This window comes from Vipera berus (genome assembly GCF_964194415.1).
Source record: "Vipera berus genome assembly, chromosome: 1".
Taxonomy (NCBI): domain Eukaryota; kingdom Metazoa; phylum Chordata; class Lepidosauria; order Squamata; family Viperidae; genus Vipera; species Vipera berus.
In genome coordinates, this window is record NC_138202.1 from 14,971,768 (window position 1) to 14,997,662 (window position 25,895).

General features: G+C 44.1%; 2 protein-coding genes across 2 annotated transcripts in view; both read left to right on the top strand.

Moving 5' to 3' along the window:
• LOC308659844 (uncharacterized protein) overlaps positions 1-25,895 on the top strand; it is a gene marked incomplete at its 5' end in the record, with an annotated part of 114,889 nt that overhangs the window by 14,841 nt on the left and 74,153 nt on the right. The gene's annotated exons all lie outside the window — the stretch shown is intronic.
• LOC308659130 (GRAM domain-containing protein 2A-like) overlaps positions 23,437-25,895 on the top strand; it is a 36,428-nt gene continuing 33,969 nt past the window's right edge. The window contains exon 1 of the mRNA XM_081312547.1: positions 23,437-23,686. Within this exon, the coding sequence (XP_081168673.1) occupies positions 23,631-23,686 (56 nt within the window). The 5' untranslated portion in view covers positions 23,437-23,630. The remainder of the gene's footprint in view (positions 23,687-25,895) is intronic.

Genomic DNA, 25,895 nt, shown 5'->3' on the forward strand with positions numbered 1-25,895 from the left:
TGAAGTGAGGATGTATGGGGGCTGCAGGTTGGGAAGGATATGCCAGGGAGGGTGAGAAGTATTGTGGGTCAAGAAGAGTGCATGATAGATGCAGTGCAAGTCAGGGTAGGTCGTGCAGGCTGGTTGTCAGGATCAGGAAGGCTATGTGGGGGTCAAGAGGGCTGTGATAGATGCCATGTAGACAGGAAGGGTGCATGCAAGAGATGTTACGGAGGTTGGAAAAGTCATGCTTGGGAATGTGTGACGGGTGTATGTGTCAGGGATGGAGTGTGGGAGGTGGCACAGGTCTGGGAGATTACAGAGGGGCAATGTGGACCAGAAAGGGTGTGTAGGATTTCCTTCCTCCCTGTTATTTCCTATTCCTCCCCTCCCCTTTCTGAAGTTAAGTGGCTGCTGCTGGATGGGGGAGGGAAGGAGGGATTGCAAGACTGGCTTGGAAACTGTCACAGAACAGTTGAAAATACAGATCACATGGCCAAAATCTGTGAGCCCCCTGGATTTTGGATGCATTCTGCAAGGTAGCCTATTTGAGCACTTTGCTTGAAAAATGTTGCTTTTGATAACCAGGTAAAGGTTATACAAAAAAGAGGTTTCATAGTACACAGATGTCACCTTCTCTCTTGAAAGAGCCCTGCATAAAAGCAAGCACTGTGCTGCCCTTAACAACATTCCATAACAAATAAAAGAAAACCACAGAGAACAACCAGCAACTATACAAACAGGCCCCCTTTGTAATAGCAGATTAGCAGCCTGAAGACCAAGGCAAAGCAATCCAGCTCCTTTCAGAGCTTTGGACTTCAGACACAGGCCACCGGCCATGCTGCGTCTCCAGCTTACGGCCCTCTGGATCAGTGTTTCTAAACTTCAACAACTTGAAGATGGGTGGGCTTCATGCTGGCCAAGGAATTCTGGGAATTGAAGCCCACAAGTCATAAAAGGGCCAAGTTTGAAGACCCCTGGTCTAGTGGCTAAGGCACCAGGCTAGAAACCAGGAGACGGTATTCTAGTTCTGCCTTAGGCATAAAAGCCAGCTGGGTGACTTTGGGCCAGCCACTGTGTCTCAGCCCAACCCAACTCACATGGTTGTTGGGAAAATAGGAGGAGGATGGAGCATTAGGGATGTTCACTGCCTCGAGTCACTTATAGAGTAATAAAGGGATGAAAATCTAAAAAAGATAAAAAGGCTAATAAAAGCATCTAACACCAAGAATAATCATTACTGGCTAAACAAAAGGGAAATGTCCAAGGAAGAAAAATTGCAGCTTCCCAACCCCCAAGGCATGGAGGAATAATTTATTTTTAACAACTTTCCCCAAAGGGAAGGAAGGCACTGTAAGGGTTTGGGGAGGGAGATTAAGTTCTTTTAATGGTATGTGGGATGACTTCGGAGACAGGAGAAGAGCCTCAGACTAAGTAATATCAGATAAGAAGCAGCTGAGCCCTCGGAAACAATGGAGGTACGGTAATAATATCAGAAGAGACTCTCCCTAGTTTCCTGGACTGTAAAAGTGTGTGTGTGTGGTGGGGGGAGATGTACTTTTAAGCATGTAATATTCTGTTAAAAGTAATAGATAGTAAGAACATGAACAGCCAGACAAGGAGACCAAACTCATTGGTAGCCTCACACTGCAATGAAGAAGGACATAGATTCAATTTTGCAGCTACTAAGATTGTTGGACAAGCAGGCACAAAAACAGCCAGGGAAGTGATGGAAGCCTGGGAAATGGGCCCCTCGTCAGTCAACAGAAGTGCTGATTTACCCCCAGCTTATCAAGCCCTTTGGAGGGCTTGGCAATGCAAGGAAACAACTGCCAATGCCTTAATAGTCAGGCATCAATAACCCAATCAACATCTAAAAAGCCACATACAACAGGCACCGTATAAATACCACACACAGAATAGCCCAAAGCACACACTTTGCTAGAGGGAAGTTCCCTGAAGATGGACTCCAGCAGGCGTTTGAAAACCCGGAAGACGAAACCTCTGGTCCCGGTGACCGATCCTGCAACATTATACTGGGACATGTATATTTGCCTTCATTCGTAATACAATAAAATTAGAGCTAACATTTGGGGGGAGTGCTTTTTGTTTTTGGACTACCTCACAAAGCGACAGTATTACAACAGGCAGTAATTGAGACTTTCTTTTGTGATCCCTGAAGATCCGTAGCAAAAAAGACAAAAGAGCACCAGATCTTATTGGAAAGTCAGTTGTTAATGGGATTAGGAGATCCAGATCCTGAGATTTGAAGGACTTTAAAAATGACAACCAGCCCTGTGGATTGCACCTGAAAACCAACTGGAAACCAGGGGAGCGCTACCAGTGGTACATGGGCAAACCAAGGTGCACTGCCATCAAGCCACTGCATTGTGAAGCTGCTTAACATCCATGTATTGTTAGCCTGGTACACAGCACAGCAATGCAGTACTGTATAAGCTAATACATTGTACAAACTCAGTCATTCGATAAATCCAGTAAGTGAGTGAACTGCACATAAACCAAGCCACAGAATAGCCCCTGGTGGATTTATGTTTGTATAGAATTCATTTGTACATGTGCATTTGTGGTATTCCCAAAACCATGCATGCAGAGGCATAAAGGTGGTTTATGTGTGTGGAAATCAAGTGCTGTCGAGTTCTTTAGAAAGCTGCTGAGTTTGTGCCACTTGTATGACTTGCGACTTTACAGTTCAAAATTAAAACTATTTAAACCAGTCTGAACTAAAGAGTCAAGAATTAAAGCAGAGCAAGAATCAGAAATCCAAGGCGTCTGCTTTTTTCCTCATAACATGTACAAATGCAGACCACTTACCTTTTTAATCAAGGTTGGTAAAATGAGCAGGCATATTCTGATTTGAGACATATTGATGCTAGACACTTTGGTGCCAGACCTCTTTAATACTATAGCTGGGGAAAAATGGCAGGGATTGTTTGTAACCATATCCTTCCTTCCTTCCTTCCTTCCTTCCTTCCTTCCTTCCTTCCTTCCTTCCTTCCTTCCTTCCTTCCTTCCTCCCTCCCTTCCTGATACTGTGTGATTTCTGTTCTACAGAGGGTGCCCAAGTGAAAATTGGTAGGTGAGTTCCAATTTCATTGATAGGTGAAGAAAAGAAATAGAAAAACTGGATTCAAACAGCAGCTTAATCTTAAATCTGGTTAACAAACACAACTACTCTGTTTGCATAATTTACTACTGTACAGCAGGGGTCTTCAAACCTGGCCCTTTTATGACTTGTGGACTTCAACCCCCAGAATTCCTCAGCCAGCTTCCCTGGGAGTTGAAGTCCACAAGTCATAAAAGGGCCAAGTTTGAAGACCCCTGCTGTACACTCAGATCAACAATCCATCCTATATTGTGGCTTTCTACAGTTCCGACAACTTGCTAAGGTGCTCTCTGCTTTTTTTTTTTTGTATCATGCTGAGTCAAGCAAACCACAACGCTCCATTTCAGCCTAGTGTCTAGCAGAGGGCGTAGAGCTAATCAGGAACCATTTCTAATTTTGAGAAAGTAGAAAGGATACATTGCTTATCCTGAAACTCACTGGCATTGGGGGAAAATCTATCACATTACAATTACTGTAGTTCAGAATTATGATAGGCCTTAAAAAAAGGTGTTTTTACAATACCAATGCCAAGTTGCAACAGTCACTCCTCCACTGTCACGTGATCACATTTTTGGTGCTCAGGAACTGACCCTTATTTACAACCCCTTGCAGCATCCCTCAGTCACATGACTATGATTTACACTTTTCCCCCCTGGAAACCATTTACTTCCAATTCCCAGCAAAATAACATCTATTGAAGACAATGGGTTCACTTAGCAACTGCCACAAAAAAGGTTGTAAAATTGGACTTTTGTCAACTATCCAGTTGTCGGATCCAGTAAAAGAAACTCCTGGGACATTATTTTATTTACCAAGCGTATAAACTTTACTGAATAAACCATATTGGGACAGACGAAGCGAAACCAGCTCTGGATTTCCTGCACAAAAGCTTAGCAGAGTTAATTCCCCACTTTCCCTATGGGCCACCCACAGTCCATTACACCCACCCATCACTTCTGTTCATGTTGTTGTGAGAACCACTGAGCCACGCTAGTCCTCCTGATCGATGTGTCCTTGGGTTGGAGCATTGTCCCATGGGAACCAGCGATGCTCAGAGGCAAATTCTCCACCCCTCTTGCATTCCATCCCACCTCCTCCCTTTTCTTTCTCAAGCTGCAAGTGAAACGGAATATAGGTCAAAGTGCAAATCAGTCTTAACAGGTGCAGTCATCTGATGATCTGCTTAAAGACTGGTATGACATGCAACCATAATTCCAGGTTCAATTACAATTACAAGTTGAGGACTACTTGTAGGACTACTTGCACAGCCAGGATCCATGAATTTATAAGGACACATAATAACTGTTGGAACAAACCAAATGATGATCTAAGAGAAGCATCCTGTTGACCACTGGACCAACTGGATGCATTTTTCTCCTGCACGGTTCACAGCTGTTGCTTTTAATGACATATTATATGATCTCTGAACGTGTATGGACCAGCTGTATAGCCACAAGAATGACTAAAACCTGGTAGTTTTAGAAATCTCTTGTGGCCATGAGTTCCATATGTGCAGGATGTTTCCCTTTGAAAAGACCTTTTCTTTGCCCAGAACCAAATAAAGTGCCTCCAATACATTTTATAAGAAGGGGGAAGAGTGGGATGGGTTGTAGAGCTTTCATTTGTTTGAATCCTCTGTTTCCTTTACTACCTTTTGTGTTCTTATTTATTTTAGAAACTAATTGGATAGCCTGTTCCTTCTTCTCTTTGGCCAAATAGTTGCTTAGAACAAGAGTCACAATGGAAAATTAGTGTTTCTAGGGTAATATAATCCTTCAGATATTCTTGGAGGGCAATTGTGCCATACACATTTAAACTTGCTTGGACTGATGTCAATGGCCATGGGTTCTTTTATGTGCAGGCATTCCTCATCTTACGACCACAACTGAGCCCAGAATGTCTGTTACTGAGACATTTGTTAAGTGAGCTTGGCCTCATTTTATGACCTTTCTTACCACAGTTGTAAAGTGAATCCCTGCCGTTGTAAAGTTAGTAACACGGTTAAGTGAATCTGGCTTCCCCGTTGACTTTGCTTGTCAGAAGGTCGCAAAATGGGATCACGTGACCACGGGACACTGCAACCGTCATAAATATGAATCAGTTGCCAAGCATCCGAATTTTGATCATGAAGATGCTGCAATGGTCGTAAGTGTGAAAAATGATTATGTCCCTTTTTTCAGTGCCGTTGTAACTTCAGTCACTAAATGAACTGTTGTAAGTCAAGGACTACCTGTACATGCAGCTCAGTGGGCTCTGAAACTCCAGAGAGTGAACACAAGCAAACCTGGCCTCTGGGCATTATACACACAAGCACTCAAAGGCTAGTAGTCCCTGTTTCCTATACCAGGGGTTTTCAACCTTGTCACCCATTGTACCACTTTTAGAACATGGCAACATCCGAGTACCACCAGTCACCTAGCAAGGTGTCAAAAACATGATGACCAAAAACAAGGAAAAAAGTGATGAAGTACAGGTGGTCTTCAACTTACAGCAGTTTGCTTAGTGACTGTTCGAAGTTACAATGGTACTGAAAAAAATGCCCCCCAAGCCACAGCCGAGCAAGACACCTACCTGCCCGCCCAGCAGCGCTCTTCCTCCTGTCTGAGGTTTTCATTGTTGTGAGCATTTCTGTTGAGAATTCGCACCAAGGGGGCAGGGGGGGTGTTTGGTTTTTATTTCCCCCCCCCCTCTGCTGGGTGGTTGTAGCAGGTTTAGGTCACTTCACATGACCCTGGGACACTGTGACCATCATAAATATGAATCAGTTGCCAAGCATCTGAATGTAAATCACAAGAACCTGGAGATGCTGCAACATTCCAGCTGATCGGCGCTTCTTCTGGGCTCAGCAGACATGCCAGGATCAGCACCGAGGTTCAGCTGGATCCTGGCGCTTCCACTGAGCCCTGACAGCCCTGCAGCCGTCTCTCGCCCAGGCTTGTACGATGCTACCACCGGTTCAGCTCATTCCCCTCCCTCGCTACCACTTTTCTAGGATGGTCGCGTACCACCTGCTAGGTGCCAATGAACCACAGGTGGTACCCGTACCACTGGTTGAAAAGCCCTGTCCTATACCACTCTTCCCCAATTCTACTACAACTCCTGTTCCTCCATTACTTCTCTTTGTGAGCCCTATTTTTACAGAACAACTGTTTGCTTTAAGTTTGATTTAGACTTGTCCACAACTGCACACAGAGGTATGCTGCAATAAGGTTGATGGGTAAGCATAGTTTGCAGAGGGTCTGATGCGCACCTTCCAACTCTCAACTATGCATTGTGCAGAAACAGACATCCTTCATGCTGATTGGTTGATCTGACTTCCTTTTCCCCTCCCCCGATTTTTAAAATTAGTTTATAATATAAAATACAAAAATACTAAAGAAAAAATGTGGAAAAATAAGGGAGAGAGGAGGGAATGGAAAAGTGTAAGGAAAAGGGGAAAAAGAAAGAAAAGCCATTGACTTACGACTCCCTTTGGTGCAGTAGAATAAGATAATAGCATCAAACCTCAACTTTACACACTAGTATAAACTAGCCCAGGGGTAGGTAACCTTGGCTCTTTTATGACTCGTGGACTTCAACTCCCAGAATTCCTGAGCCAGCATGGCTGGCTCAGGAATTCTGGGAGTTGAAGTCCACGAGTCATAAAAGAGCCAAGGTTGCCTACCCCTGAACTAGCACTTTCTATAACAACAAATCTATCTAATCGGTAAAACCCAAAATCAAAGTTTCTTTTTTTTTTCCACCTGAGGCACAAAGTCCAGAAGCAGTTTCCAAGTAGAATGGTTGACCTGACTTCCTGCAGTGATGCAGCAGTCTAAACACAGGCTTCAGACTCCTTCAGGCTGTTTTAGTTTCCCAAACAAACACAATCCACCTCCCCTCTCACTACCACGCCACCGCCCCCAGCTACCTCTCTGCTCAGCTTTTATAGCCCTCAGTTGCTGGGGTAGCTAGGGAGATGTCTTAAAGCAGGGGTGGGCAATTAATTTCCCCAAAGGGGTCGCATGAAAAGTTGGCACTATTGTGGAAGGCCACAGCCCTGCTTCCCAGCTGCTGCTGTCATTGCACTGTCACCTCGCCTTCTTCTGATGCCAAGCCACCCCTTTCGCCAACATCACACTGATGCTCCATCCCCAACATCCGCCACTACCCACCTCCCCATCCCCCAGCACCATTGCTGTACCAATGCCCTGTCCTCCACTAATGCACCACACCACCTGCACCGATGCCGCAACGATACCCCACTCCTGATGCCGATGTTGCTGACGCCCCATTCCAAGCCCCCAACACTGTGAGTCAGACTGGGACTGCCTGCGGGTGGATGTGGCCCATAGGCTATAAAATGCCCAGGTCTGTGTTAAAGGGAGAGGGCACCAACAGCCCAGGTGCTGGTCAATTTTCAGGCAGACTGTCCTCTCACAGGCTATAAAGATGTTTCAGTATATCAGTTCTGAAGCAGGATATCCATAGTGCTGGGGAGGGCGAACAGGCAGATGGTTATGGCTATCATATTGACTGTATTGGCACCCTTTGATCCTTTGGATGGCTCTGCTCTGTATAATAATAGTGGCAGTGCGGGAACACATTATCTTTCTATTTTGTTTCCAGAGACAACCAGACCTTTGATCTGAGCTAGTAGCCACGTCATTCTTGTGTTATTAAGAGCCATCACTTTTCCCAGCAAAGCAAAATGCTCCTTGACCTAAGGTCAAAAGTAAATCTTTGGACTATGCTATCTGTTAATTTCTCTCATTTTCTTATTTTTCTTTTTGAAAATGCCAGGACTAACCTGATGGCGTCTTTTGTTTTTAAAAAGGACATACAAAACGGGGGTGACTTTTTATCCAGTCATAGTACATTTATGTTTGCAGTTTGACCCAATGCATTTTATTATTACTCATTTTTCTCCAAAGCGTATCTAAATAAATTTCACAAATGATGCACATCCCTGTGAAGAATTTGTTTACATTGCCTTGAAATATTCAAAGTGCAATGTTCAGTGGCTGAGTTTTTGAGTACTAAAATGAGAAATCGAATGTTAACATCCAAATGCACGCTATACAAATGTCTTCAACATTCCTACAGTTGATCAAGTGATTCACTGGGCTTAGAATACATAGCTTCTGAGGGCAGGTCTTGCAAATAATCTGCAGCTAATCTTTCTGAATTTTCTAAATATACAGAAAGAGTAAATATCAAAGGTGTGTGCCATGGCACATGGAAAGAATATGTATGTGGGTTGTTTTTTTAAAATCTCATTGTTGTTGTTGTTGTTAGCTGCGAAGTCGTGTCCGACCCATCGCGACCCTATGGACGTTCCTCCAGGCCTTCTTGTCCTCTACCATCTTCTGGAGTCCAAAAACTCATTACTGTCCCATAAACAGTCTCACACTTTAGGGATTCAAGGGGAAAACCTCTTTAATGCTGAATGCTCTTCTTAGGCTGAATTGCAATAGCAGACCTAAGAGCCACTTTGGTCTAGGCCAGGGGTAGGCAAAGTTGGCTCTTTTATGACTCATGGACTTCAACTCCCAGAATGCCTGAGCCAGCATGGCTCAACTTGGAAACCTCTCCCTTTCCTCTCAGCATGGCTGGCTCAGGCATTCTGGGAGCTGAAGTCCACGAGACATAAAAGAGCCTAGGTCAGTGGTAGGCAACCTCGGCTCTTTTATGACTCATGGACCAACTCCCAGAATTCCTGAGTCAGCCTAGCTGACTCAGGAATTCTGGGAGTTGAAGTCCATGAGTCATAAAAGAGCCGAGGTTGCCTACCCCTGGCCTAGGCTGCCTACCCCTTGTGTAGGCCAGGCTAGAAACTGGGAAGCTGTGAGTTCTAGTGCGACCTTAGCCTGAAAGCTGGCTGGGCACCTTTGGGCTAATCACCAGGAAACTGTGAGTTCTAGTTCCATCTCAGGTATGAAAGCTGGCTGGTGACATTGGGCCAGTGATTCACAACCCAGCTCATCTCACAGAATTGTTGTTGCTGTGGGGAAAATAAGAAGAAGAGGAAGAAGTGTTAGGTATGTTCACTGCCTTGAGGTATTTATAAAACTAATAAAGGCGGGATATAAATAAATAACAATTTTAAAAACATCACTTCATTTCTCTCTTAAAAAGAATTTGAGATACAAGCTTTATTGGAAAGCACCAAAAAAAAACCCCACCCACCCACCCCTCAAAAAACCACCACCCTTGATGTTAAAAGAATGAATGACGGTTGTGGAAAGATTTAAAAGCAATGCTATGTTCCTGTTGCTCAGTTCAGCCTACCGTTTCAAGGGCCAGGAATAAAAGCAGGCTTGGTTATTAAGAAAAGGAGTGGGCAGGAGGAAAATGCTGAAAGGCAGACAACTGGCAATGAATAAAAGTGGAATGAAATGGCGAAAAGATCATACAATGGCAAGAAGGAAATTAAAAGTAGATCTCAAAAAGTAGATAATGATAGTACATATTGCCTAAGTGAGAACATAGGTACTGTATAAGGTAAGATAAAATCATAAAGGTCAGGGAGGGAGATTAGGGAAAGGCCAAAACGACCACGCCATCAAAACCACATTTATTGGGACATACATTAAAAAGAGCAAGACGTCAATGGTATGATTGCAGCCGCCATCTTGCCTTTTTTGACTCCCTCCCTGCAGTCACCCCTGACAAAGATAGCACATAGAACTTTTAGGATGTTTAAAGAAGGTTAACATTCGGTAGGTTAGATGGAAATAGAAATGTAGAATGTATCATTGTAAAATAATAAGTTGAAGCACTACTTACAGAAAGAAAAACTTTGTGTGTGTGTGTGTGTGTGTGTGTTTATAATAAACCACACATTTTGTGTGACACCCAGTGCTTTTTTTGTAAAAGAAAAAGGTGCCGGAACTCACACATGTCATACAACCCACCTTGCCTACCCTACAAGGTTCCATCCAAAAAAGGTGCCGGAACTCAGTTCTGAGCATTCTATGAGAAAAAAAGCCCTGGTGACACCTAATCTTGTGTTCCTGAATCAATTAAAGCAGCAGCCCCGGTGGTGGGATTCAAATATGTGAACAACTGGTTCTCTGTGTGGATGCCGCTTCCGGAAGTCCATTCTGGGCCTGGGCAACAAAAAATTAGCTACCGGTTCTGCCGGTAGTGGTGCGAACCGGATGAATCCCACTACTGAGCAGCCCCCAACCTTTTGGGAACCAGGAACAGGATCTGTGGAAAGAGGCTTTTCCGTGGACCACAGGGGCCATGGTTTCATACACTGCCCATGTCCCACATGCGTGCAGATGGGGCTTCACTTGTTTTCACAGGCCGGCTGGGACCCCTGAATTAAAGGTTTTGCATTCACACAACAGATGGAGCTGTAAAATCACCATCTAGGATTGGTTAGCAGAAACACACCAGACTCAAATGTTGCTGGTTCAGGGTGTTTGGCAAACATAACCAAACTTTAGGCAACATTCTTCACTGGCTGAAAACTCAAAACAGATGAAGCCATATGATATGAAATTAGAAATCCTTTTAATAGATTCCACACTGGATATTTTTCTTGCATTCAGACAGTCGTGTTTAAATGCCATTGAAGAAAGGGAAGACTTGCTGCAATAACAATTAGGCCCACTTACAAATGCCTTTCTGAAATTGTAATTGGAGGGTTAAAAACTGGGTGGATTATTTTTCTGAATATCACCAAGAGGAGGAGAAATTAAGCAACATTTTACAAGGGTAGAAACAGTTTTATGGGAAGGTTTCTTCCAGATGTTTCCCCTTGGGATTTAAGTGATTTGATTTAGATTTAGATTAGATTAAGATTTAAGAATGGAACAATTATTATACATTACAGAGGAGGCTATTCACAAATGGATTTTGCCGTCCAGCTCTCTCTCAAATCGACTCACTCTTGAGAATTTCACAGAAATGCTTCTCAGAGAGTGTTTCATAAAATTAAATGAAATCTGCCAGAAAAGACAAGCAGGAGGTTTTCTCCACCACCTCCCATGAATAAAACATAAGTGTGCCACTACTGCTCCCCACCCACCACTCTGGTGTGTTGTCAAGGTCATTAAGAACATGCTGTGCAAAAGGTGTTTCGTTGTCTTTGGCAACACTGAAGTGGCCTTCTGCAATTTCCTTGAAAGTAGGGGAAATCACCTGCCATGGCATGGACACCCTTTAAAGGATATGCTTCCCGGCAATTTGTGTTACACAAGAAGCCTCAACTTTGTTTGCCCTCTAATCAACACAAGCTTCCTGGAGTGTTTGAAGCAGATGAAAACCAGCCCGCGTGAGCTTTGGACTTTTCCCACCCTACCTGTGGTTTAAAACAGCTGCCAACAGACACAGGAGGCCAGAGTGAAAAGGTGAGAAATGGAGGATGACCAGCAGGCTGAAGATCCTGTCTTGGTATCCCCAAGCCAGCTGTAAGTGTTTTGACTGGGCAGGGTTTCTTATTGTACTCCTTTGTATAGGAGACAAGGGGGTGAGAAACCACACTGGGTCGGGGTGGGGGGGTGGGGGGAGGGGGGGAGGTTCCGTGTGATTGAAAGTGAGAAATTACTAAATCACAGGGAACTAATTAATTAAGCAGAATTAGAGATGCCAAGGAGAATAGAATAGAATAGAATAGAATAGAATAGAATAGAATAGAATGGAATGGAATGGAATGGAATGGAATGGAATGGAATGGAATGGAACGGAACAGAATAGAATAGAATAGAATAGAATAGAATAGAATAGAATAGAATAGAATAGAATAGAATAGAGTTGCAAGGGATCTTGGAGGTCTTCTAGTCCAACCCCTGTTTGAGCAGGAGACTACCATTATAGACCAGTCACTTCTGAAAACCCTCCAATGATGGAACACCTAGAACTTCTGAAGGCAAGGCATTCCACTGGTTAATTGTTCTCAACTGTTGGGAAATTTCTCCTTAGGCTGGGTCTCTCCTTGATTAGTTTCCATCCATTGTTTCCTGTCTTGCCTTCTGGTGCTTTAGAAAAGAGGTTGACCTCAACTTGTGAATGTAGGATCCAATCCAGGTCAGTTACTGGAACCAGAGGTTTAGTCTTCTTACGTTTCAGACTCATGCTGGAGCTCATCCTTGGGCAACGTCTCTCTACAGGAATGATGGGCTCGGAAGACTAAACTTCTGGTCCCGGTGTCCAACCCAGATTGGATCCTGCAACTTTATCCAGGGGGTTGGAGTAGACGACCTCCAAGGTCCCTTCCAACATTATTGTTGTTGTTGTTGTTGTTGTTTGTTATGTTGTTATGTTGTTATTATTGCTGTTGTTATTATTATTATTATCCTGGGACGCATACTATTTGCCTTCATTCATGAACATCTGAATGCTGGGCAGGATATCTCTGCTATGGACTTGTGAAGCTATTTGATCAATGGCTGAAGCTTCTAAAGAACAATTTTGAGGAAGTGATTTTAATAATAATTTTTAGTAGCAGGTTTTTGAAATCTCAGGTAAACAACATTTTTCTCATGGTGATGTCAGGAATTCCTCTAGCATAGTCATAACAATACATGATTCCTCCCCAAGCTATTATCTTACACATGAAATGGCTGTATCCATGTAATATTACAATGGTATTAATACAATTAAAAACCATAAAATCATACCTTTCTTGCAGTAGTGGGATTCAGCCGGTTTGCATCGGTTTGGCAGAACCGGTAGCTAAATTTTACTGAGTTCGGAGAACTGGCTGAATGAACATTGCTGCCAGAGGTCCATTCTAGGCCTGGGAGGCCTGGAGGAGGCTTCCCAGGCGTAGAACAGCCCATCAGAAATGCATGGATGCCACTTCTGGAAGCTTTTTCTAAGCCTCGGAGGCCCAGGCATGCATTGAATAAGAGAATCGATTGTTCAGGTATTTGAATCCCACCACTGCTTTCTTTTAGAAGGCCAGATCCTGAAGCTAAAACTCAAATACTTTGGCCACCTAATGAGAAGGAAGGACTCACTGGAGAAGAGCCTAATGCTGGGAAAGATCGAGGGCAATAGAAGAAGGGGACGACAGAGAATGAGGTGGCTGGATGGAGTCACTGAAGCAGTAGGCGTGAGCTTAAATGGACTCCAGAAGATGGTAGAGGACAGGAAGGCCTGGAGGAACATTGTCCATAGGGTCACGATGGGTCGGACACGACTTCGCAGCTAACAACAACAACAACAACAACAACTGCTTTCTTGGAAACAAAATTAGCAAGGTCTTACTTTATGGTAGGACAGGAGAATTCACGTCCTTGCCGGGAAATCAGGTCTGATTTACAGTAAAGCTTTGAAAGGTTTCTAGATATGGTCTGTTGATCTGAGTACAGGTAGTCCATGACTTACAACAGTTCATTTAGTGACTCTTCAAATGGTTACAACAGCACTGAAAAAAAATTACTTATGACCATTTTCCACACTTAACAATTGTCGCAGCATCTCCATAGTCACATGGTCAGAATTCAGACACTTGGCAATTGACTCATATTTGTGAGTGTCCCAGGGTCATGTGATCACCTTTTGACAAGCAAAGTCAATGGAGAAGCCAGATTCACTTAGCAACCAGGTTACTAACAATTGTAGTAATTCACTTAGCAACTGTGGCAGGAAAGGTAGTAAAATGGGGCAAAATTCACTTAACTGTCCTGCTTAGCAACAGAAATGTTGGGCTCAATTGTGGTCATAAGTAGAGGAGTTACCTGTGGTTTCAGAGGCTTTTATTTGTTCACTCTCATTCTTTCAAATTTCTTTATTTCTTGATGACTTTGCTGTTACTCAACAACTGTTAAGGAAATACAGGTGCGATAGGCTTGTTTTGCTTCCAATCCGCAGCCTCTGAAAATGCCTCTGGAAGGAATACCTTTACAGGGTCTTGCTCTGCAGTAGACTAGGTGTTTGCAAGTCATGCAAGTTGAAAATCTCTGGGGGAAAAAGCAGGATTTTATCCCTGCAGATGTGCGCTTGGCACCCTACATGCACGAACATCTTGTAAAATTGTTGTTTTCCTTCAGACAAAAAGTGCAAATGATTTCTTCTCCACCCAAAAGGATGAGAATGGCTGAAAAATTGTGCAAAAGAGATGCAGCCTAGCCCTGATCGAGGTGGTGGGCCTTGGGGCCATCTCTCAGTAGATAGATAGAATCTATTTTCTTGGTATCTGTTATAAAAACAAGTTGCTGAATGAGACAAAAAAGTGTGCTGAGCTCACGATTCTTGTATCTATGTACGCACAGACACAACCCTTCAACTCCGAAGGGTACCACGCTAAGCTGCTATCAGAAATGCCATACACCAGAATAAATGAAATAGCAACTGAAGAGCTAAATGAAATAGTGCTAATAAATGCATTCTGCTCTCTGTTCACTGGAAGAATTTGCAGGTTGACCTTGGGATAGGTGTTATCATCTATCACTTTTTGTCTCGAGAATCAAGGTTCTTCTGAGATATAATGCTGTTTTATAACAGTTGGAAGCAAATCCTGACCTCCAATGGTCCAGAAATCAAGGCAAAAGTATGAATACGTTTGAAGTAAAACCGGTCTGAGTTTTGAAAACTAGGAGATAGAGTGAAACAACATAAAAGATAGTGCAGCCTTTTAAAGATCAAAGAAGAAAGGGGAGTCCTCAAATTGTTTCATGTTACCATGTAGACATAGGACACACACTTAGTCCCCTTATCAATCTCAAAAATCACAATTTTTGAGCATGATAGCAATAGCAATAGCACTTAGACTTATACACCGCTTCACAGTGCTTTACAGCCCTCTCTAAGCAGTTTACAGAGTCAGCCTATTGCCCCCAACAAACTAAGTCCTCATTTTACCAACTTCGAAGGATGGAAGGCCAAGTCAACTTTGATCCAGTGAGAATCAAACTGCTGGCAGGTCTAATTCTGCCAATTAGCCTGCTATATTGTGTTCTAACCATTGCACCACCATGCTGCAGTGGTGGCTCCACCCTGTGGAACATCATCCCTGCGGGGATAAGATTGGCTCTCACTTAAGACACCCTGTCACAAGATCCTGAAGCTATTGTAAGGCACACAAGAAATGTACATGTTATAATTTTTAATTTCTGTTAAAGAAATAGGCTTATAGAGGCACTTAGCTAAAGTATTTTTAGGAAAGGAGATGAAGTAAGCTGGAGGAATAGAGAGAAACTATTAAAGCATACTTTTAGAATAGTGCACACTATTGCAAAATAACATATAACTTATGAATAATATATTATTCATTTATATAAGGTTTATTCTTTATAAAAACTGCCTAGAATTAGTATTTTAAAGTATAACTATGAACCAAAGTGCAGCCATGTGTAACGGAAGCATGAACACACATAGCTTCTAGATGAAATGCAAGCACTCTTATAGATAAACATTGCAATTACCCAGTTTGGGTAACAGTTCATCTAGTAGATAAGGCTATAAATTAGCAAAGATGTTACAAATCATGCCAGAGACAAGGAAGGGAAGCTAAGACAGGAACAAAAGGGGCATTTGATCTAATAATTGGAGGATTTGGTAATTGTAATGGTTGCTAGGCGGTCTGAAAAGCATGTGACCAACTGAAACCTATCAACTGGGTTTCAGTTGGAAGGATGTGGCGTGATGCATGGGACAGGGTATAAAAACCTATGCAGAAATTCATCCAGTGTGGCCCTTTATTTGCATATAGAAGGGTACCCCAGCTTTTGCAAAAACTTTAATAACACTTGTTTTGTTTTCCAAAACCCTTGGAGCTGAATTTTTACTCCTCACACTATGGCTGTGTCAACAGGCCTGGGGACCCCAGAGTGATATAGAGTAGCGTTTCCCACTCTTTCCAGTTTGGCAGCCCAGCACCGGGGGGGGGGGGAGAAGGTATGGTTTTGTGTGAGGGGCAGGCTCATGCGCACAGTTTCATTTATGTGAGTGGCATGAGGCTGCGAGCAACGGCACGAGTGGAGCTGTGAGAACTGGCATTCGCCGTTCACGCAAGTGCAGCTGCGAGCACACATGCATGCATGCCAGCCCACCACTCTCACATATCCTGGTTGTGAATAGGCCACGGCCCGGTAATGGGCCACAGCCCTGATCTGATTGTTGTCAGTGGCTGATCTGATTATTATCACCAGGGGGTGGGGGTTTAATTCGGTTTTGTCCTGGGGTTTTATCTTTGTAAGTTGTCTGGAGTCAATAGGAGTGAGTTGGGTGGCCATATAAATAAATTTTCCTTGTCTCTTGAAAAATGTCTGAGCCTAGAATGTCGTTTATAGACAACAGGCCTATCCCATAAATACATCTCCATTTAGTTCAGTGGTAACCCAACAACACAGACCCGTCAGGCCCCGGTTTGTAGATGCAGAACAAATTGAAATCTTATCTTTGCAGGCTTTGTTTAAGATTGGGTTCATACGACATAAGGCTGTATGCTAGTTTGTAGTGAAGGGGATTGCACAAACTCAGCCCTGATTAGTTTCCTAGTTTTGCTTTGTCTCTTGTCTCTTTTCTTTTCTTTTTTGTGCTTTGAAGTCACATTCCCGGCAACTGCCTGGACGAGTTCTGGCAGTTTTCTTGGCAATGTTTCAGAATTGGTTTGACTATGGTCAAATTGTTCCCGCCCTGCTCTTCCACACCCTCGACTATAGTTCTCAAAATAGAAGTCCTGCAAGAAAAGGCTAAGAGCCAAAATACGCTAATGGCTACTGTGAAGAAAAAAGCACAAAAGCTGCCAACAAGCAGGAAATTGTGATTCAGAAACAATCAACTGCTCTGCCACGTCTCTTTGGATGTGCTTTGATGCCTAGTTATTGTGCCAACATGGAAAAAAAAGGAGCTTTTTTTTCTTTAAGTATAACATAAGCCCAAGCCAAGGGCATCTGAGACACCTTCATTACATGGTTTCTAAATCTGTGTTCTGCCTGTCAGCTGTCATCACTGATTTTGAAGCAAAGAGGATGCGTGAGGCTGTGGGTTTAAAAATAGGTTAGGCAAACCACAGTTCTGCAGCTGGATGGGATGGATTGCAACTTGTATTTTAGGCAAGCGGCAGCCATGCCGGTTGAAGATGATGGGGATTATGTCCAGAGAGCACTAGAATACAGATAGTCCTTGACTTACCATGATTCATTTAGCGACCATTTGAAGTTACAACAGCACTGGGGGAAAAATTGACAAATGACCAGCCCTCACACTTATGACCACTGCAGTATCCATATGATCAAAATTTGGATGCTTGGCAACCAGCATGGATTTATGATGATTGGAACAGGTCAGATGATCAACATTTGCATTTTTCCCATACGGTTTCCACCAAGCAAAATCAATGGGGGAAGTTGGATTTGCGTAACAGCTGTGTGATTCCCTCAACGACTGCAGTGATTCGTTTAGCAATTGTGCAAAAAAGTTGTAACGCTGGTTGTGACTCACTGAACAACCGCCTTTCTTAGAGATGGAATTCTGATTCCACTTGTATTCATAAGGCGAGTACTACCTTTAGATGAGGCTGTACTACAATATGTGAAAATCTAAGTTGTACATTATGTGTTGCTCTCATCTGTGTGCACATCACCTACCGGTGTGCTTAGAAACAAGGTGCATTCACTGATTTCTGTCTTTGAAAACTTGGAGTAGACATATGAATCCTGAAAGATTCAAGTTCAGAGAAATCTGACATGTATTGTAAATGCAGCTTTCTAAAACAAAAGTAGAACAGAACAGAACAGAATAGAATAGAATAGGAGCTGGAAGGGACTTTGGAGGTCTTCTAGTCCAGCCCCCCACTCAAGCAGGAGAACCCTACACCATCTCAGACAGGTGATTGTCTAGTCTCTTCTTAAAGATCTCCAGTGGTGGGGCACCCACAATTTCTGGAGGCAAGCTGTTCCACTGGTTGATTGTCCTCACTGTCAGGAAGTTTCTCCTTAATTCCAGGTTGCTTCTCTCTTTGATCAACTGATTGATCAAACCATTGTTTCTCGTCCTTCCCTCTGGTGTTCTGGTGAATAACGTGACTTGCTCTTCCTTGTGGCAGCCCCTCAGATACTGGAATACTGCTATCATATCTCCCCTATTTCTTCTTTTCTTTAGACTAGCCAAACTCAAGAGGTGTAAAAATTCCAGCTAAATTCTTCTTAGTTTCTCTCAATATCAGAAACAATTATAGAGGTCTGGATTCTTGTCTGGTGCTCTCTGAGGTTGGTTGTTTTCTTCCAGATGCTTCATTACCCAACTAGATAACATCAGCAGAGCTAGGAAGAAGTGGGGTTTACCAGTGGCTTGCCCACCAGTGTTGGTGGGAATATTCTTAGTAGTTCCTTCATTAAGCTGTGGTTTACTGTCTGTTTGTCTGAGTTGGTAGTTCCTTGGTTGTTTACCGCTTGTTTGATTTTTGGTCTACGAGTGCCACGTAGCAGAGTGAGCGCCTGTTACTCGTCCCAGCTTCTGCCAACCTAGCAGTTCGAAAGCACATAAAAATGCAAGTAGAAAAATAGGGATCACTCCGGTGGGAAGGTAACAGCGTTCTATGCGCCTTTGGCGTCTAGTCATGCCGGCCACATGACCACGGAGATGTCCTCGGACAAGCGCTGGCTCTTCGGCTTTGAAACGGAGATGAGCACCGGCCCCTAGAGTTGGAAACGGCTAGCACGCATGTGCGGGGGAACCTTTACCTTTACCTAGTGTTAATCTTAGGGACGCAGTGGCTCAGTGGGTTGGGACACTGAGCTTGTCGATCAGAAGGTCGGCAGTTTGGCGGATCAAATCCCGAGTGCTGCGTAACAGAGTGAGCGCCTGTTACTCGTCCCAGCTTCTGCCCACCTAGCAGTTCGAAAGCACGTAAAAATGCAAGTAGAAAAATAGGGACCACTCCGGTGGGAAGGTAACAGCGTTCCGTGCGCCTTTGGCGTCTAGTCATGCCGGCCACATGACCACGGAGACGTCCTCGGACAAGCGCTGGCTCTTCGGCTTTGAAACGGAGATGAGCACCGGCCCCTAGAGTCGGAAACGACTAGCACGCATGTGCGGGGGAACCTTTACCTTTACCTTTTTTAGTGTTAATCTTAGTGCTCTGTTTGTGTTCATGTCAGAAGCACCTACAAAGTTAACAAAAGGGTGCCACTGAATTGAAAGGATTTGCTGGTGACAGCACTATTGTCCAAGGGATGTCCAATTGTCAAACATAATGCAATCTTCCAGGGAGGCTCCTTTCACATCCCCCAAACTTGGTGTTAATCTCTGCTTATCTGGATGTTGATTGCTGGAGAAGAGGCATTTTGATCTTTTTGTTTCCTTTTTAGTTTTTTGACTGCCTTTTTTGAATGATGCTGTTTATTGCTGATTGATGGCTGATTTATGAGAGTGCCAGGAATCCGAGAATTCTCTAGTGTCTTTGGACTTGGCTTGGTCTAGGATGGTCATAGTTTCCCAGTTGAAACTGTGGTGAAGTCTGTCCATGTGTTTTGCAATTAAGAAGATGTAATTGTGCCTTCTGATTGCTAGCTGTGTTCATGGATGCTCCAACAGTCTTCTCCCTCTTTTGTGCTATATAGCGGCTGTTACGGTCTTTACACTGTGTGTTTAGATTACTTCTATTTTTTCTTCTCAGCACTTGGGTCTTTTGGTTTACTTAGGATGTTTTGGAGAACTATAGTTGCTTTGAATGCCAAAGTGATGCCATGTGGTTGTTTCAGAGATGTTTGTGATGTATGGCAGTGTTATCCTTTTCACAGCTTGTGTTGGTTGTGCTGTGGGTTGAGTGGTCAGGCACTTGTTGATGAAGTTGCACAGATGTCCATTTTGTTGGAAGATGTTGCATAGATGGTCTGATTCATCTTCCTGATTCCTGATTTCCTGATTCATTTTCCTAATGTTCAGGGTTGCTGCAGTATGTCTGCAGTTTCAAACGGAATGTAGGTTACCTTAAGGAAGGGGTTCCCAATCTGTAAACCACAACCCACTACCGGGCCGTGGCCTATTTGCAACCGGGCCCCATGAGTGGTGGGCCTGTGCCCACACACGCACACCCCAACTTGTGTAAGCGGTGGGCGCTGGCACTCGCAGCCCTGCCCACATTGGCGTTCACACAAATGAAGTTGTATGTCTGTGTGTGTGCATGTGCCGCCTAACCCTCACACAAAACTATCCCCTCTTTCCCCCCCTCTCGCCCCCCCATGCTCTGCCACCAACCTGAAAAGATTGGGGAACGCTGCCTTAAAGGTTTCCCAAGAAAAGCTAAAAAAAGTTAAAGCAGCAGTCACAACTGAAGGGGTTTCAGTTGGGATTCAGTTGGGGTTTCAAAGTCATGAGTGCCCTCTTGAATTTTCTGGACCCTCCTTTGTGGACATTTCTGAAAGGCAAATGTATGGCTACTGTGGGGCATAGGATTAGCTTCCTGTCAAGCACAGGAAGTCCAGGCAGTTCAAATGAATATAAAGATTTATTGTAAGCTTAAGCTCTCTACCAGAATCTGAAGTACTAAGGGTCACAGCAAACTGGTGATAGATAAGAGTCAATGGAATTCAAGGTGGGCTGGACTAAGCTCTCTTGTGAATGCAAAGGGACTGGACACTGATGACATGCTTGACCCCTCCTCCGCGCTCTGCCTGATCCTCGCCTATACTTCCTTGGTTTGCTCCAGTGAGCTATCTCTGAGGTTTTGTGGCAATGGGCAGCGTTTGGCTTCAGAGTTTAATGATTGTGGTCTGGAATGCAGATTCTTGAAATTTAATTTAATTTAATTTAATTTATTAATATTTCTATACCGCCCTTCTCCCGGAGGACTCAGGGCGGTGTACAGGGCAAGAATAAAACACAGAAATTTACAAAAACTAAAAAATAATTAAATACATGCCCGATTAAAATACAATTGATACACAGTAAAAACCCCAATAAAAATGATAAAAAACCCCACCAGTCCCCCCTCAGGCCAGGGCGGCTTGCTCGAACAAGTATGTTTTTAGATCGCGGCGAAAGGAGCGCAGATCGGGCGCCGTCCGGAGCTCAACCGGTAACTGGTTCCATAGCTCCGGGGCGCCCACAGAGAAGGATCTCCCCCTGGGGGCCACCAGTCGGCATTCTCTGACCGGTGGCACCCTGAGGAGGCCCTCTCTGTGGGAACGCACAGGGCGCAGGGAGCTTGATGCCGGCAGCAGATGTTCCCTGAGGTACTCCGGCCCCATGCCATGGAGGGCTTTGAACACCATTACTGCCTCTTCAAATCCAGAAGCCAATATCTGAGCCAGTTTGATCTAGTGCAGGGGTCGGCAATCTGAAACAGTGAAAGAGCCACTCAGAACCAGTTCCCTCTCAAAAGGAAAAACTGGGAGCCGCAAAAAATGAATGCGCATGAGTGCACATGCACAAAACAAGAGGCTTGACAGAACAGGGGAGCCTAAGGCACCAGGCTAGAAACTGGGAGACACAGGGGTTCTAGTTCTGCCTTAGCCGTGACAGCCTGCTGGGTTTCAGCCCAATTCTCCTCACAGGGCTCTTGTTGGGGGGAAAAAATAGGAGGAAGAAGAAGACATGTTGACCACACTGAATTATTTGTAAAAAATGATAAAGGTGGAATAAAAATAAAATAAAATAAAATAAAACAAAACAAAATAAAATAAAATAAAATAAAATAATAAAATAAAATAAAATAAAATAAAATAAAATCCAAACTCAAAGTAAGATTCATATAACAAGCCTCAGTGAGGGGCTGTATTAATATACAGCAAGCTCAGCTCTACTGTTACTTTTTTTTTTAAAAATCCCATTTATATCCCGCCCTTCTCCGAAGACTCAGGGCGGCTTACAATCTAAAGCACAAATCAATGTGCTTAGCAATAGCCTTCATTCTATGTATATGCCTGCTTATTAGGGCTTTCGGGCCCCCCCAAGCGGCATTATTACGAAGTCAGCTTATTGCCCCCAACAATCTGGGTCCTCATTTTACCTACCTCGGAAGGATGGAAGGCTGAGTCAACCTTGAGCCTGGTGGGACTCGAACCTGCACTAATTGCAGGCAGCTGGTGTTACTTAAGGAAGCATTAGCCCACTGCTCCACCAAGGCTCTTGCCTTTAGTTCGGTGTTTCTCAGCCTTGGCAACTTTAAAGTTCTGTGGACTTCAATTCCCAGAATTCCTCAGCCAGCCATCTTCAAGTTGTGAAGATTGAGAAAGATTGTCAGAGTTTCTCAACCTTGGCAATTTTAAGATACACATAGCTGGCTGGGGAATTCTGGAAGTTGAAGTCCACACGTCTTAAACTTGCCAAAGTTGAGAAACACTGCTCCAGATAAGAGTTTCTTAAAATGTGGTTAGTAGGATCATTGGAACCCCCCCAATACCCTCTCAGGGATCCATGAAATCAACATTATTTGCTAGCCTATGTTGAAAAATAATATTAAAATCCCATCAAACAATTTTAAGAAGTGGTAGCAGCAAATGTGTTAATTTGAATTATTAATTCAGTAAATATTGATAAATATAAAAGTGGGAAAGAGTTCTAAAAGAAAAAAGTTTAAGAGACGCTGGTTATATTGACACCTATAAAGATACATTTCCTTGGCAGCTGTATATATTTGTTTTTGTACTATGCTATAATTTTTTAAAATCGTATGGCTGGCTATAGAAATTAAATAAATGAATAAATAATAAATATAAGAAAATAGAGTACTTCATCTTTTCATTTTCACAGTACCAACATTTCACAGCTCAATAGTAGAAAACCCATCACTTGAATCCACTCCAGCTGCGAAAGTCCTGCTCCCTACCTAAACTAATTTTCTCAGCTGATTCCTGGGATCTATAGAAGCAAAGCTCTTCACCAAATGCCAGATTCCTTATTTTGGGAATAGCCTGCTTCCTCATCAGATCGAACCAATCTTTCACCTTTCACGGAGCCGGATAATCACACTGATTCAGCCTAGCCTACCTCGCAGGATTATTGTTCTAGTTTGGGGGACGGGGGGGGAAGGGAAGAGAATGGGAAGAGGAAGCGCCATATGGGCCAGCCTAAGCCTTCAAAGGAAAACGCATGCTATAAATTTAATTAAGAAATAAATCAGATGCCCGACTGCTAAGCTTGTAAGCCGCCCTGAGTCTTCGGAGAAGGGCGGGATATAAATGGAATTAAAATAAATAAAAATAAATAAATAAATAAATATGCGTTTAGGTAGGGCGAAGCTAGCCTTCCTTTAAACTTCTTCTAAACCACCAGTGGGCGTCATCGCCCTTTAGCAGTCGCCGTTTCCTTGCGGCCAATCCGGAGTCACACCGGGGGGATTTTTCGCGTTTCCGCGTCGCGCTCCGGCTCGCCGAAGGCTGATCGGGCGAGACGCAGCCGAGCAACCGGAGTCCGTCCGTCCTCCCGCGAGCTGCGAGGGGCGCAAGATCCTCCCCAGCATTTTGGCGGAGTTCAAGAAGTTTTCCCGCGGCGGCGGCGGCGCATCAGCCACGGAGGGAGGAGAAGGGGAGGAGAAGATCGGACGGTCCGGAGCAAAGCCAGAAGCTGCCCATCCGACCCCCGCTTGTCTCCCCGGGTTACCGGCTCCGCGCGCCGGTCGCGCCCGCTGGGCCAAACATCCAGGATGGCGAAGCTGGCAATGGCCTTGCGCAGCAACAGCCTCACCTTGCCCGAAATCAGGTACCCCCCCCCGCCGCGTCCCCCTTCCCGGCCATCCCGGTTCTGCGCCCTAGATGCCAGCCGGCCCTCGCCCCGTCCCGTCCCGTCCCGTTTCCAGTCTTCCCCGGAGATCGCGTGGCTGTCCTGGCAAAGGATCAAACGCCCCCGCCCCCTCCCCAATTTTAAGCCAACCCAACCCTGAGAAATTAAGCCAAGCTTAATTTCCTGAGCACCTCCCCACCCCACCCCCGATAAACTAACCAGGTTTATTCCGCTCCCCTGTAGTTTCAATCCGAACAAGGCTCCCCTTGAGACCCTTTCGCTATAGACTTCGGAGGAGCGCCCTCCCAACTTAAGGTAAAAGGTAAAGGTTCCCCCACACATGCGTGCTAGTCGTTTCCAACTCTAGGGGCCGGTGCTCATCTCTGTTTCAAAGCCGAAGAGCCAGCGCTTGTCCAAGGACGTCTCCGTGGTCATGTGGCCGGCATGACTAGACGCCAAAGGCGCACGGAACGCTGTTACCTTCCCACCGTAGTGGTGCCTATTTTTCTACTTGCATTTTTACGTGCTTTCGAACTGCTAGGTTGGCAGAAGCTGGGACAAGTAACAGGTGCTCACTCTGCTACGCGGCACTCGGGATTCGACTGCCAAACTGCCAACCATCTGATCGACAAGCTGAGCGTCCTAACCCACTGAGCCACCACCACTCCCAACTTAAGCTCCCCAATTAAAGAAACTCTTAGTGCTGAACCCCTGCGGTCCGATCCACCCATCCCAGCAAATTTATCCTATATGAAAGTTTTTTGGCACTCGCAAAGTAGGAAAGGAAAAATCCCGTTTGTTTCATCCCACAAGGAGGCGCCGCTTATTATAGTTGGTCTCACAATTAGAGGGTACCCTTTTTAAAAAAAAAACCAGACAGTTCAAGAGTATTTTTCCCCAGCAGGCTTTTTTTGGGGGGGAGGAGGGGGGGTTTTGAGGTTATAAGTAAGTTTCCTTTTACTTTGCTAAGTGATGGTTTCATTTTCTGTTTTGTATTTTTTTTTAACTTTACTGCCTTTGAGAAGTAGTTAGATCTAGCTCCCTCTAGTGGAGATTGAAGCCTGATACCTACGTGGAGATATGCATGTAGTTCTCTTTTTTGACTGATGCTGTTTATTGTCTGATGGCTGATTTATGAGAGTGCCAGGATTCCGAGAATTCTCTAGTGTCTTTGGACTTGGCTTGGTCTAGGATGGTCATAGTTTCCCAGTTGAAACTGTGGTGAAGTCTGTCCATGTGTTTTGCAATTGTTGTTGTTGTTAGCTGCGAAGTCGTGTCCGACCCATCGCGACCCTATGGACAACATTCCTCCAGGCCTTCCTGTCCTCTACCATCTTCTGGAGTCCATCTAAGCTCACGCCTACTGCTTCAGTGGTTTTGCAATTAAGAAGATGTAATTGTGCCTTCTGATTGCTAGCTGTGTTCATGGATGCTCCAACAGTCTTCTCCCTCTTTTGTCCTATATAGTGGCTGTTACGGTCTTTACACTGTGTGTTTAGATTACTTCTATTTTTTCTTCTCAGCACTTGGGTCTTTTGGTTTACTTAAGATGTTTTGGAGAACTATCTGTTCTCTTGACAACAGAACAGCAGGCTGTGTGTGTAATTTGCTGTCTTCTGGATTTATAACCAGAATATAAAATGTATATGCCTCCCGATTCTTAGCCACTCTGGATAATTTATAAATGACAACAAATACAAAAACAAGGCAATAATATCAACAAGAAACAAAAAAGAGTAGAAAGGAAGCAGTGGTTTGCAATTGTCATGTTCTGGATTTTCTTTTCTTTTTTTTTTTAAATTTCCCACTCTTGAGACCTGGGATTTCCTGGCATCCCATCCAGGTGTTAGCCAAGCCTAACCCAGCTTAGCTTTGTCAATATCAGCAATGTTTTGTGTTGTACTGCCTCTTCGGTTATTACAGTATTATAGTTATCTTCAATCTTTATTTTATGATTATTGATGGTGATGGTATCCATTCAGTCAGGTCTGATTGTTGGCGATTCTTTGGGCCAGGTCTCTTCACATTTTCTGATTTTGCACTATTTCTTTGATTTTTTTTCCTATGCTCTGTCTGGTGTCAGCTTTGATAGTGTCCAGCCACTATGTTTTTTGGTTTCCCTTTACCACTAACTCTTCCAAACGTAATTGGAATTCCCAGTTATGGGAATTAACTCCAGTGAATTCTT